The sequence below is a fragment of the Sminthopsis crassicaudata genome, chromosome 2 (genome assembly GCF_048593235.1).
Source record: "Sminthopsis crassicaudata isolate SCR6 chromosome 2, ASM4859323v1, whole genome shotgun sequence".
NCBI classification, from domain to species: Eukaryota; Metazoa; Chordata; class Mammalia; order Dasyuromorphia; family Dasyuridae; genus Sminthopsis; species Sminthopsis crassicaudata.
This window is the reverse complement of record NC_133618.1, coordinates 456,141,235-456,156,554: the sequence shown is the minus strand read 5'-3', so window position 1 is coordinate 456,156,554 and position 15,320 is coordinate 456,141,235. Positions and strand designations below refer to the sequence as shown.

At 36.9% G+C, this 15,320-nt stretch overlaps 1 protein-coding gene and 1 non-coding gene across 2 annotated transcripts in view; one reads left to right on the top strand and one right to left on the bottom strand.

The window, feature by feature from the left end:
- PAPPA (pappalysin 1) overlaps positions 1-2,181 on the bottom strand; it is a 263,111-nt gene extending 260,930 nt beyond the window's left edge. Inside the window, exon 1 of the mRNA XM_074292900.1 lies at positions 1,354-2,181. Within this exon, the coding sequence (XP_074149001.1) occupies positions 1,354-1,750 (397 nt within the window). The 5' untranslated portion in view covers positions 1,751-2,181. The remainder of the gene's footprint in view (positions 1-1,353) is intronic.
- Positions 2,182-14,756: 12,575 nt separating this feature from the next.
- LOC141559317 (U6 spliceosomal RNA) lies at positions 14,757-14,859 on the top strand. Its single transcript, XR_012487365.1, has one exon. It is a non-coding gene; the product is annotated as a U6 spliceosomal RNA (small nuclear RNA).
- Positions 14,860-15,320: the final 461 nt, after the last annotated feature.

Genomic DNA, 15,320 nt, shown 5'->3' with positions numbered 1-15,320 from the left:
CCCCCCAAAAAAGAGAGAAGAGAAAAAAAAAAGAATCCCAAGTATCTACAGTCAGGACCATCCTTAAAAAAAAGAGGGAGCCCCTAGCTATCTCTTTAAGGCATCCCAGGGCAGGGAAAGTTCTTTCTAGGCGTTAGGGATTTTCCTGACCTGAGGACAGAGTTCTCTTCCCCCTCTCTTCTTTTCCCCACCCCTCTTCATCCCCCCCTCCCAGTTTTATTAAGGGCACTTCCACAGGTTCATTTCGAGAAAAGGTGGGCGTTAGTGCTTTTACAAGGACACTTTAGGGTTTCCGACCCTCCCGAAGCGTCCAATTTCACTAGAGGTCTACAGCTAAAGAAGATGGAGGGGAGGGGGTCAGCAGAATATTCAAATTCATTGCGGGACCATAAAATGCAAATGAGAAAAGTGCAAAATCTGTCAGTATACTCCGACTTCAGCTAGCTTAGTTCCGAAGGGTTTCCGTAGAGCAAGTTGACTCTGAATCAATTTGCATTCGACTTGTGATTTTTTAAAGGGGGAAAATATAGGACGCCAGCCAAGCACTACAGTGATGTTTCCAAGGGGGAGTGTTTCTGAGCGGCCGAAGGCAAAGCGACTCCCTGCTAATTGGGCTACTACGTCCTCAAAATAACATCTTCCTTTATAGCTCTTTAGAAAGCACAGCCTCCACCCCTGTCAGTCTCGAGGGGGTAATGGGGCTGAAATAAAGGGGGATACCCCAATAAAAAAGTGGAAAACAATCAAAACCACGCCACCACCCTCACGCGCGTGGGCAGGCACACACACACACACACACACACACACACACACACACACGCACGCCTCCCCCTCCCCCCCCACCTACCCAAAGCAGCTTCCGAGGGTAGTTTATCCCAAGATCCAAATAGGTGACTGACATCGGGGTAGTTTCGGTCCTGCCATTTAAAACACTTTGGGGAACAGCTCTTCCCGCGGACAAAAGGAGGCTTTACTTAAAAGCCAGACATTTAAATACTTTTAGATTTTCTTTAAAACAAATAAATAAACAAACAAAGGACCTGTCCGGTTATCCCTTAGGGATCTCAGTGCAAAAGCCTAACACAGAATGAGGCCGACGCACGGACACACAAAGACACGCACGCAGTTCCGAGGAAACAAACACACACACATACTCCCATGTGCACAAGCTATAGGAGATTTTCTGCCTCTTTTCCCTCTCCCTCCCCCAGCAAACATACACACGCGCGCGCACACACACGTATACACACACACACACACACACACACACACACACACACACAGACGCGCGCGCGCCCCGAGGTCCGCCGCCCGGAGAAGAGGGGACAGGGCAGCGGCAGCCGGGCCACCTACCTGCAATGACAGCCGGGGACCTCTGTCCTCCCTCGGCTCGAAGCCACACTTGCAGCGTGAACGCATCCCGGGGCAGCTCGATATCCGCTTTCAGCCTCAGCTGATCTCCTTGTCCGCTGAAATAGAGCGCCCGGCTGGGGATGAGAGAGTCCTCTTCGCCCTTCACCTCCCGTTGCTGCCGCCTGCGGGGGGCACGAAGAGGTTCCCAGCCGGAGGGTGAGTGCCGGCCTCGGGCTAACCTGGTGGCACAGGTGCCGAGAGCGGCCGAGTGGAGGTGGCGGCTCGGCCGCGTGTCCCTTCTAGCCCTGCGTGAGCGTTCGTCCATCCCACACTCGGCTCCGCTGGCCAGAGCTCCACAGAGAAGCCCCAAAGTCAGCACCAAACTCCAGAGCTGCATTTCCAATATTCCCCCCCCCTTCTCCCCTGCAAATCCTTCCGACCTGCCAGCTTTGGACTCCTCCTCGCCTCGACTTTCTTCTCTTCTTCCTTCACCCTTCTTGGGTATTTGGTCCTCTTTTAACTTGTCTTTTATTTCTTTCTTTCTTCCTTTCTAAAGGTGTCTATCCCCCCTCCCCTTTAAAAATACAATCAAACTCCTCCTGGTTTGCAATTTTTTTCTTCCCTCCTTTATCTGCCTTATTTTTTTTTTTTTTTTTTCCACAGCTGGGATGCCTTCTTTTCTATTTCTCTGATGGGGTTTCTTTGCCTTTATTTGATTTGATTTGATTTGATTTGATATTATTTCTCCCTCTTAAAAAAAAAAAAAAAAAAAAAGCAGCGTCCCCAAGACACGGATACACTGAATTCCCTCCCCCCCAAAAGATGCTCTAATTTATTTATTTTTTTTTTGCTTCCTTTATAACACAAGCCACAGCCCCCCTTCTTCCCCCAGTCCCCCTCCCTCCTTCTTCACAAAATGAAAGAAAAGAGGGAAAAAAAGCCCCTCAGAAGACGAGTAAACAAGAATATGCTAATCTACTCAAGGGCGGTCCACCTTCCCAATTGAATGATTCCCTATTAAAACTGCGGGATTCATGACTAATCAATCAGTTGGAAGAAGCAGATAGCTGCACAGCCTTCCACCACTTTGGCTATGTTTTTCTTCTTTTTCTCCTCTCCCTCCCCTTCCCTCCCCCTCTTTTTTTTTTTTTTTTTTTTTTTTTTTTTTTTAAAGAAGACAATGTTAAGGTAACAATTTAATGAAATTCTGCACACACACCCCTTTGCAGTCTCCCCAGCTCTCCTTCTTAATCCAGTTCAAAACACACATTCCTTTTTTTTTTTTTTTTTTTTCTGGCAAAAGAAAAAAAAATCTATTTCTTCTCTCAAGATCCCCTTTGCACTTTGCTGGTAAACCTCATCCTTTGCTGCACAGCACATAAAGAGTCCTGAAACTTGATTCTCAGATTTTTTTTTTTTTTTAAATTGCTCTCTCTCTCTCTCTCTCTCTCTCTCTCTCTCTCTCTCTCTCTCTCTCTCTCTCTCTCTCTCTCTCTCTCTCTCTCCTCTCTCCTCTCTCTTCTCTCTTCTCTCTCACCCTCTCCTTTTCTCTCTTATTATTTCCTTAAAGTTATTCAAGGATGAAGACTCCCCCTTTTCCAATTCCCCTCAGTGCAATGGTGTACAGCTAAAGAAAACATTTCTTCAAAAGTCCTCATCGAATCATCAGAAGAAAAGGAAAAGAGATCTCCTAGAGCTCTTGCTTCTCAGAAGATGTGGATGCAGTAGGAATGAATCTCTGAATGCTTCCAAAGACTTGCTTATGAAAAATTTTAAAATATGTATTGTTGTATGTTGGTAATGATTTTAGATTTAGAAAAATATGATTAATTTGGCTTAGTTTTTCAAATATAAGAAATTTGAATCTTCTATCATATCTGTAGCCACAGATAAGAAAAGTCTGGCTGTTTGCTGTTCTGTGAGTCTGTTTTTGAATTGGGACATATATACAAATATGTATATGTATGTATATACATACATATACATATGTTTTTTTTATTTTTTTATTTTTTTCACTCTTGAAAGAACTCAAAAGCTCCCCCTAATGGCAAAACAGTTGTTTTTCCCCCAAATGTTTAACAAGTCAAAATGAGTTAGCCTTGTTGTATTACAAATTATTAGCTGCTGGTCTGTTCAAATAAAGTAGAGATAAAAATATTCACTATGATCCTGACATATAGGGTAACATAATGAAACATGAAGATAAAATTCAATTCTGAAAAAGGGCTTGGTTGCCTGAAATGTGCCTGTCAGTCATTTGTTCCAGAGTCTTCAGATTACTCCTGCCCTCTTGGTAAGAAAATAGGAGCCAACAGAGAATGTGTATTCTAGAAAGTATGCAGATTTTGAGAATGAGTAAATGACTCAGACCTCCCCTATAAAAGAGGGAATGCTTTATAAAAGGATGACAGCACCATCCTGGAAGCTATGGATTCCAGGGTCAGAACTCTGTTCTGGTAAGAACTTGCCTTCAAACTTTGGACCAGCATTTCCTGAACTCAGTTTCTACAGGTATTCAATCAGAAATATATCAGGTCTTAACTTTTTTTTTCCCCCTTTAGCATGAGGAGATATTAATAGATATAAAAGTTCATTAATAGCATTCCTTAACAAAAGCTTACTTTTTCTATCATTTCAAATTGTTTATAAAATATATGATGGCAACTTGTCTTCATTAACTATACCCTTCAAAGAAAGCCTATGTTTTAAATATGGAAATATATTTAAATGATCTGATAATGACATCATTAAAACTAATTATACCCTTAAGTCATCCCTCAAAGATTATTAGAGCTGAAAAGAACCTAACAACAACAGCAAGAAAATCTTAGAGTCTAACAGACATCTATTAAGCCTTAATTACATTCAAGGAACTGTGATGAGTGTTGAAGATAAAAGAATAAAAAAGTAAGGATACAGACCCTTACCCTCAAGGAGCTTATAATCTGATAATCATTGAGAAAACAAGTTCAATTATTAGAATTTCATTCTTCAGTAATTTTTGAGGCACATATCTCTAATATAAATTCAAAGATATGTATATCTTCATTTTCTTTTATTACACTCACTTAATGATCTTAATAAATCACTTTACATTTGTCTTAATGAACTTTTACTATTTGCTACATGAAGGCTTACCTCCCCCAAAACTGATATCTCCTGAGAAACAATGGGGGAGAGGGAGAGGCGCAAGGTATATTTGCCTTGCCTTAACTCTTCCCAAATAACTATTTTGTACATTAGAACAAAAGGGAGTAAGAAAGAATATTACCTTATCTCCATGATAATAAGCATGATATGTGATGCTTAGGATTAGTTAGAAGTTTCAAAGCTGACAATATAATGTTGGAGCTAGAAGGAACCTAAAAGCTCATTTAATCCCATGTTCATTTTTATAAATGTTAAGTTAACTTCATAACACTAGTTAGTTATAGAGCTTGGTCCTAGCTATAACTATATCTTCTGACTCATAATTAGATATTCTTGACATTCTATGTCCCCATTTTCAATTTAGATCTGTATATGACCATATGAGTGTTTAATTTACCTAGGCTCCCATCCTGAACTTTTTTCAACCTCTTTCATGTGTACCTTCTGAAAAATATTTCCACCTTACTCTGCCCCTGCCACTTATGCCAATATATAATTGCAAGAATAATATCATGAGAAATGAGGTTTTGTCATCAAGAATAGTTGGGGTTATAAATTATTGTCTTTTTACAGCAAATCCATGTAGTACATATTAAGAAGTAAGGGAAAAAGGAAAGTTCCATTATTTATTCAGGAGAAGGTGTGATCCATGATTTTTTTTTTTTAAGATAACCATATTGGAATTATATTGTGTATACACATAGATTCATGGCAGTTTAACTCATCTAAAAAGAAGATTCAGGACAAGAATATCTTGATATTTATCGTTCCTCATTCTCTATAATAAGAATACCCTCTTCAATAATGGAAAAACATATATTCCTTAAAAGGAATCTAAGAGAGGTTAAATGACTTGTCTAAGATTTATATAGCTAGCAAGTTAACAAATACAAGATTTGAACCAATCTCTTCTGACTCCAAACTCAGCATTCTTCCCAGGGTAGCCTAACTCTGGACCAAATTGCCATCAACCCCAACTTTAATGTTCTTTCTGCTGCAAACTTTGAACTTTATCATACCCAAAAAGGTATGCCAGTATTCATTCCATCCAACTTGATATAAGATGCATTGGGGTAATAGAGTTAAAAAAAAAACAAAAACAACTAGGGGAGAAAGGGGGTGGTCAAAGTAAGGAAACTGGCTCTCTCACTTATTTACTACTTAGGTGATCTTGGACAAGTTTCTTCCTACTGGGATTCAATTTTCTTGAGTATAAAATGAAGAACAGAAAAGGAAGCACACCAAAGAGGCAGAAAACTGTGAGACCAGAGTTTTGTGTAACATCATCAGACTTCTACTTAACTATCTTTCTTTTTCTTCTCTCTCTCTCTCTCTCTCTCTCTCTCTCTCTCTCTCTCTCTCTCTCTCTCTCTCTCTCTCTCTCTTTCTCTCTCTCTCTCTCTCTCTCTCTCTCTCTCTCTCTCTCTCTCTCTCTTTCTCTCTCTCTCTTTTAAATAAGGGGATTCTTTGATTTTAGTATTGAAAGATAAGGGAAAATTGCCAGATATTAAAAATTGATATAAAATGATGTCAATAAAACTTATTAAATCAAGATAAAATTAAATAATGTCACAATTGGACCGATTTCTTAAATCCTTTCCTGCTATGGAGCTTAAGACCACTTCTTATCTGTGGGTTCTTGCACTTAATTTCCTTTAGGTCTCAGTTTCCTCACCTGAAAAATGGGAATAACAATATTGATTCTACTGATTTCACTTCAGAATGTTTGTGAGGAAATTGGTTTGCAAAACTTATAGTACTATATAAATGTGAACCATTATTAATCAAAAATCTATCATTCCATGGTTTGTTTTTGCAGAAAAGCATGTTCAGTGGACAATAGAGTTGAATTATGCCTTAAAACATACTAATTTCATGAAACAAATCAGATAGAAGTAACGTGATCCCATGCCTCTGGTATCACAGAATCACCAACTTATCAAGTTGAAAGTAACTTTTGGACAACTAGGTTGTACAGTGGATAGAGATCAGAGTCTGGAATTAGGAAGATTTGATTCAATCTGACCTCAGACATTTATTATCTTTGTGTCCCTGGGCAAGTCATATAATCCTGTTTGCCTCAGTTTCCTCATCTGCAAAATAAGCTGGAGAGGGAAATGATAAACTACTCCAGTATCTTTGCCAAGAAAATCCCAAATGGAGTTACAAGAAGTGAGCAACAACATAGTCCAGGAGGTACCTGATGGCCAGGATTCCCTGATACAACATTCCTGAGAGTTGATTAGGAAGCCAAATTCAACTGGATAATCTCCAGTGTCATAGACTTCACATTCCCAAGGCTAAAATTTACCTCTCTAACTTCCACTGAAGTCAGAAAGCGGGAAGCTTATCTACCCCACTCTTTGACCCCCCCAAAAAAATTCCATGTTATAAAAGGAATTTGAAAAGCTTATTCCACTCTACCCCCTTGATCCTCTGTTCTACCACACCAGCACTATAAAAGGAATTTGAAATATGTTGTTTAAGTGATTACATAGAATATGCTAGAGGTAATATAGTACAGTGCGAAGAACCCTGAACTCCATTAAGCAGTTAGTAGTCTAAGTTTGGCCCCTACTTTGTTCTGTGAACTTGACTAAGTCATTTCTCTCCTTTTGTCATCAACATTATCCTCTTCCTCCTCCTCCTCCTTTTTTTCCTCTCTCTCCTTCTCTTCCTCCTCATGCATGTCCTGACCATTACAGAGGATATACTCTAAATTGCTACATGATATGGATTTATGCTAAAGTCGTAGAATCTGAAATTTAGATCTGGATGAGCTCTTAAAATAACAGCTCTTGAATCATTCACTGTATTTTCATAAAGGTTTATTATATCAACACCCATTGGATTATAAACTCCTTGAAGGAAAAAAGGCCAGGTCTTTTTATATCCTATATATATATATTTCCCACATTTTTTTTTCAGAAGTGCCTTACTTATGCTGAATGTTCAAAGTAGTTTCAATTGTTCATTTAACAAGGCTTTATAAAGCACCCATTGTGATAGATTTCAATATTAGGTCTTAAGGATGATATGAAATTTAGAGAAGACACAGTGCATGTCCTTATGAAGCTTACAGTCTACTAGGTATATATGTCACACAAGATAAATAACCATAATACAAGATATATTATATGATAAGGGAATTTGAGTAATACAAATCCAACAAGTGCATGACAGTTGAGGGAGAAAATCCTTATTGAAGAGGGGAAATCAAGGAAGGCTTCCTGAAGTCAGTGACATTTAAGTATTCTTTAAAAGATGGATAAAAACTTCCTAGGGAATAGGAGATTAGAAGAAAAAAAGAACAAAAAGTTCTTCCAAGTTTTAAAAGTTCTATCAAGCCACATAATATATTCTGCAGCAAAGAATAAATTAATTTTGATGGGGGGTGGATTAGTAGTAGTACTAAGAAGTTAGAATGACAACAAATTGAGGAGGGCCTTCAATGTCAAGCAGTAAGGAGGCACTAAAGATTTTTGAGCAGAGTGACACTCTCAAATCCATATGTCAGATTATATATTAAATGCTTTTGCTGCTGCTATGTTTTATCGGATTTCACAACCCACTCACTTCCCCATCCTCAAACCTAGGAGTCAAATCCATATAGTATGAATCTACTGTTTAAGTTAAAATCAATAAAAATTCAAGAGCAGCATTCATATCACCCATACATATTTTTTGTATGGTTTCAACTTTCTTTCTGAAGAACCATTAATATTTTGCATAATGTTCCTTTCATTTAGAAGCTTGAATTTTCTTCTTCTCCTCCTCCTCTTCCTCCTGTTCTTCCTCTTCTTCCTCCTCCTTCTCCTTCTCTTCCTCCTCCTGCTTTTCCTCCTGCTATTCCTCCTCCTCCTCCTGCTCTTCCTCTTCTTCCTCCTCTTCCTGTTCCTCCTCTTCTTTCTCCTTCTCCTTTTGCTCTGCCTACAGTTCTGCACAGAATTGGACCAAAGGGACATCTTGAATTTCAAATAAATCAGCAAGCTAGAATACTGGGACAGGAGGATGAAATTAAAATGATATTCAGTAAAGATCCAAGTAAAATCTTATTTCCAGTTTCAAAAATCAATAGCACACATGTAGGATTGCAGAGAGGTGACTGAATGACAATTCATTTGAGAATTATTTAGGAGTTTCAAATGCCTATAAATTAAATAGCAACAAAGAGTAACTAGTACTAGTTAGCATCTATCTAGTTAGTACTATATGGTTTGCAAAACACTTTATGTATATAATCTAATTTGATCCTCACAACATCTCTGGGAGGTAAGTGCTATTATTATTATCTCCATTTAGCAGATGAGAAAATTAAGTCAATGAGAGCTTAGGTGATCTTAAGAGTCATATAGTAAGTATTTAAGATTGGATTTGACCCTGCATCTTCCTGACTGCAAAGCCAACATTATACTCTCCAACACTTAGATGTCTCATATTTGTCAGCCCTTTACACATATTAATATAAATATTATAAATAAAATATAAATATCAATATACATTAAGATAAAGGCAGTATGGAACAGTGAATTGAAAACTGGCCTCAGAGGCAGGAGTTGGTTGTTATCCTGAAGAGGACCAGTATGACATCACTATGATAAAGTTGAGTTATAGTGTATCCAACTGTGGCTGGCCAAACCAATAAGAGCTTGGAATGCTCTGCCACAAGTCAGACACAAATAGGCCATATGAAAATTTGGGTGGCTTCTCTAATTTTGTGTATCTTGAACTTCTGGGATAATTCAATTCTGCTTTGCTCATAGAACACAGCAGCTTCTCTGATGAGATCATATCATATAGCCCAAGAATGAATTCATAAATACCTATACAGATACATACGCACGCCGTGCATGCGTGTGCACGCACGCACACACACACACACACACACACACACACACACACACATGAATTCACTCTTGGGCTACATAACTGTAAACCTAGCATTTGACAAAAGGGAGATAATAGTTCCATTCTATTTTACACTACTGTGTGTCTAGTACTGGCATCACTTTGATATATTAACAAGCTGGAACGGGGCTATTAGAATGATGAGGGGGATTTTGTAGTTCAGGATCATTTGGAAAAGCTGAATGATTTATCTGGAAAAGACTAAGGTAAAAGTGGTTTATGTATGGTGGAGTAGGGGTAAATAAGATTGAAAAAGAAGGAACATTAAAAAGGAGATATTTCCTTCTTCTTTCCCTGTGGGACTTTATACCAGTGGATGGAAGTTACAGGAGGTAGATTTTAGCTCACTATGAAGACCTTCCTAAAATTTAGTGAGTTCCAGAATTTTTCATTAGATTCTGGACACATCTCAGGGATGCTATAGGATTACTTCTATTTTTTAGGGCATGCATCAGGGCTTAATGATCTCTGAGTTTCCTTCCAGTTCTATGTATCTATTTTAATTATGTTAAATTTTACTATGCAAATACACACACACATTAATAAAATTAATAAAAGATAGATTCACCTTGTGGCCCATCCAAGTAACTTTTATATCAGAAAGGTCCAAAGGACTTCATGATCTGGTCTCATTTATAAGGTGGTCCTGCAAAGAAAATGATACAGCAAGCCTCCAATACCAATGTTTATAATCGATCTATCTATGGATTTCAATGTTTTTAGTAGCCTATCATATTATTTACCTTCACACATGCTCAGCTCTGATAGTAATCTATATTTATATATCATATCATGGCTTTTATCATTTAGAGAGAATTACATCTCTCTATTTTTAATTAAAACTTTTTATTTTCAAAACATATGCATGGATAATTTTTCAACATTGACCCTTACAAAACCTTGTATTCCAAATTTTCTCCCCTTTCCCCCCACCTTCCAGATGGCAAGTGATTGAATATATGTTAAACATGCTAAAAATTAATGTTAAATTATATATATATGCATATTTATGCAATTATCATACTATACAAGAACAATGCAAACAACAAAAAGAGTAAAAATGCTATGTTGTGATCCACACTCAGTTCCTACAGTCCTCTCTCTGAGTATAGGTGCCTCTTTTCATTACAAGATCATTGAAACTGGCCTCAATCATCTCATTGTTGAAAAGATCCATGTCCATCAGAATTGAGCTTCATATAACTTTGTTGTTGCCATGTACAATGATCTCCTGGTTAACATAACTTATTCAGCTATTCTCCAAATGATGTGAACCCACTGAACCCACTCAGTTTTCAGTTTTTAGCCACTACAAAAAAAATGTCTGCCACATTTTTGCACATGTAGGTCCCTTTCTCTCCTTTATGATCTCTTTGGAATATAACCCCGAGAGAAAAACACTGCTGGATCAAAGGGAATGTAAATTTTGATAGCCCTTTGGACATAGTCCTAAACTGCTTCCAGAATGGTTGGATCAGTTCACAACTCCACCAACAATTTGTGGTTATCCCTCCAACATTTGTGATTATCTTTTCATATCATCTTAGACAATCTGAGAGCTATGTAGTGGTACCTCAAAGTTATTTTAATTTTTATTTTTTTCTGATCAATAGTGATTTCTAGCATCTTTTCATATGACTAGAAATGGTTTCCATTTTTTCATCTGAAGATTGCTTGTATACTTTGATTACCAATTGGAAAATGGCTTGAATTCTTGTAAATTCTGCTATAAGTAATAGAATTACATTTCCTAAGAACACTTTCCTCAACCACATAGAGAAATTTCAGGTTAGGATGGATTTTATAACCCTAATTCATTCAGATTTTTCAGCATAGAATCATTAAAGCACCAGATTTCTTTTTTTTAATAGCTTTTTATTTTCAAAATATATGCAAAGATAGTTTTCAACATTCACCCTTGCAAAACCTAATGTTCCAAATTTTTCTCCCTCCCTTCCCCCAACCCTTCACCTAGACAGTAAGTAATCCAATATATTTTAAACATGTGGAATTCTTCTATACATATTTCTATATTTATCATGCTACACAAGAAAAATCAGATCAAAAAGGAAAAAAAAAGTGAGAAAAAATCACAAGCAAACAAACAACAAAAAAGCTGAAAATACTATATTGTGATCCACATTCAGTCCCCACAGTCCTCTCTCTGGATGTGGATAGCTCTCTCCATCACAAATCTATTGGAAGTGGCCTGAATCACCTCCTTGTTGAAAAAAGCCAAGTCTATCCGAGTTGATCATCACAAAATTTTGCTGTTTTAGTGTTTTCTTGGGTCTATCACTTCATATAGCATCAATTCATGTAAGTTTCTCCAGGCCTCTCTGAAATCAGCCTGCTATTTGTTTCTTATAGGACAATTATATTCCATAACATTTATATACCATAACTTATTCAGCCATTTTCCAACTTATGGGCATCCACTCAGTTTCCGGTTTCTTACCACTACAAAAGGCCTGCCACAAACATTAGGAGTTTACATTCTAAAGGAAGAAATGATGATAAGTGTATGTATGTGCAAAAAACAAATATATGGGAAAAGGGGAGAAAAAAAGACCTTTCCAGATAGTTGTCACTAGAACTAAATCCAGAAAATAATGAGAAATTCCAGGAGAATCTCCAAAGAGGAACAACATTTCAGGAATAGGGTACAGCCAATACAAGACAATGAGAGAGAAAATGAAGCATCTTGGGTGAGGAATATTAGGTAAGCCAGTTTTAGTTCATGTCTTAACATTGCTTAGTGGTAGCATGACTTAACTGATAAAAGATTGGACTTGGAATCTGAGTGACATGGGCTCCATTTGATAGTCTGTGATATGTACTAGCTATGTGACTATAGAGAAATCATTTAACCAGTTAGTGTCTCTAGTAACTCCAGAGACCAAGTTGGAAACAAATTATGGATCACTATCAGTAGAGGGAGTTTCCAAATAGTTCCCAATCCCTCCTTTCTCAACTCTTCTTAAAACATACATAGAAAAAGAATATTGCTAGATATTTTAATTTAGTATGTGCCCCTTTCCTTTCTACCCAGATAACTTAGAATCATCTTGTGTCCAAGTAAATGCCTTAGGGATTCTCCAGAGTGCTTTTTTTTTTTTTTTTTTTTTTTTTTTTTTTTTTTTTTTTTAGGCTGAGGTTAAGTAACTTGCCCAGGGTCACACAGCTAGGAAGTGTTAAGTGTCTGAGACTAGATTTGAACTCAGGTCCTCCTGAATTCAAGGCTGGTGCTCTATCCACTGCGCCACCTAGCTGCCCCCTCTCCAGTTGTACTTTTTAATATTAAAGATATCCTAGAAAACATTTACTAGAACCTTCTTTCCTTACCCAACCTCTAATTTTAGATATGAAAAAAATTGAGGATTAGAGATGTGATTTGAGTCTTTCAAGGTCACATTGTAATTTAATGGCAGAAAAAGAACTAGAATCTAGGTTTCCAAACTCCATATCCATTGTCTTATTATCAAATAAGATAATGTATGTAAATAAAATATTTTTCAATGTTATACAATGTTTGCAGTATTATAGAGAGTTGAGCTAAACTGAACAAACTCAATAAATACTTGGTGACCATTGATTGACAAGCAATTTCCCGACATTTAAGGGATTAATTTCAACAGCAGTATGGGGATTTTTATTTTATCCAAATAGTCTTTTTCATCCCTCAACCTATATTCCTTTGAAGAATGACAATTGAAATAAAGGCATCACCTTGTCTTTGAGGTGCTATTAAGGCTAAAGATGTTATAGCCTATCTCAGTAACCTGTACAGGGCACAATTAAATGCTCTGTTGTTCAAAAGCCTCTTTTGTCACTGCTGTTAGCCACATAGCATGCAGAGGCCATGCTAATCTCAGCAGAAGTAAAACTCAGCTACCTTCATTGTGAGTTGCTATCACCTCACATGACTCCCTTCTTTCTTCTTAGGCAGGAATTTACACATGACCTGACATGGCACATTGCTGAAAATAAATGTCCTCTTCCAAAAGACTTTGACATTCAGAACTTCAGAATGAGAAACTGCCTCCACCTATAGTCAAAGCTAAACTGATGAAGATAGAAAAAGCTTAGTAAATATAGAGCTCCTGTTTTGCCTCAGCCACCAATCTCTTCTCCCTTTTAGGAGATTTCAAAAGCATTTGCCTTTCTTCTCCTACAGCAAGAGCTAACAGAAAGAGCTCAGTTCTAAAAGTTGGGAGATTTAGATGAGACATAACAAAGTGCTATGGAATGTTTACTCATTTGATTGATATGAGATGACCCGAGTTCAAATTTCTTCTACTTCTTATTGATTGTGTTACCTTGAGGAAGTCACATATTTAATTTCTTAATTTGTAAACTAAGGGGGATGACAAAGCTCTAAATCACATGCAGCTAGGTTTCGGAGTTTAATGGGAAAATTCCTTAATGTTTCAGTCTTAGCATTTTGCTTTTTCCCTTACATTGGTATTCTAGGGCCAATATTGCTGAACGTAATCTACCTTGGGGGTACAAGATAAAGATGAAACAAAATAATAAAATATAAAAGTAAAATTAAAGCTTTTCTGGAATCCTAGAGGTTGATGGGACCGAAGAACCTTTAGTTCTACTCTTATTTGAAGTAAATAAAAACAAAAACAAAAATCTGGGGAAAAAATTGGTCAGCTAACCTCCCAAGATAGTCCATTCACTAGTTGTTAATTTAATTTTTAAAGACAATTGAGGTTAAATGACATCAAACAGTTAGTGTTAAGTGTTTGAGGTTAGATTTGAACTCAAGTCCTCTGAATTCAGAGCCAGTACTTTATTCATTGCTCCATTTAGCTACCCCTTATTTGCTAATTTTACATAATTAGAATGCTAGGATAATTTTCTTTCTATTTAGTCAAAATCTTCTTCTCTTCAATTTCTGCCCATTAATCTGAGTGTTGATGCTTTCATTGTTGCTATGTAGAGTAAGTTAAAGTTAACATTAGTATTGTTATTCCCTATTATCTTGGCAATGAAGTTAGTTTCATATTCATCAACTCAGAACTGAGAATCTGTCATACTTTAGCATTTATCCAGAAAGTAGTTAAAGGGTCATAGGTTTTGAATTTAATAGTAACTTAGAAATTTCCAAAATCGTCATCTTATAATGAGGAAAGGGAAGCCAAAGGATGACAATTGATTAGCGTAGGGTCATACAACTAATAAATGTCTAAAGCAAGATTTAAACTCAGGTCTTTTTGACTTTAAATTTATTGCCTTCCATTAATATTTGATGCTTGTTATTATAACTGTGGAAACTGAGGATGTTTTACTGAGAAAGGTTACAATCTTGAGCTACAGAAGTTATTGTTGGGGGCTTGCTTCAGCAGCACATATACTAAAATTGGAATGATACAGAGAAGATTAGCATGGCCCCTGCACAAGGATGACATGCAAATTCATGAAGCATTACATATTTTTCAATAACTATGACAATCCAGTGTTTGACAAACCCAAAGACCCCAGCTTTTGGGATAAGAATTCATTATTTGACAAAAACTGCTGGGAAAATTGAAAACTAGTATGGCAGAAATTACGCATTGACCACACTTAACACCATACACCAAGATAAGGTCAAAATGGGTTCATGATCTAGGCATAAAGAATGAGATTATAAATAAATTAGAAGAACATAGGATAGTTTATCTCTCAAACCTGTGGAGGAGGAAGGAATTTGTGACCAAAGAAGAACTAAAGATTATTATTGATCACAAAATAGAAAATTTTGATTATATTAAGTTAAAAAGTTTTTGTACAAACAAAACTAATTAGAGACAAGATTAGAAGGGAAGCAAAAAATTGGGAAAACATTTTTGCAGTCACAGGTTCTGATAAAGACCTCACTTCCAAAATATATAGAGAATTGATTCTAATTTGTAAGA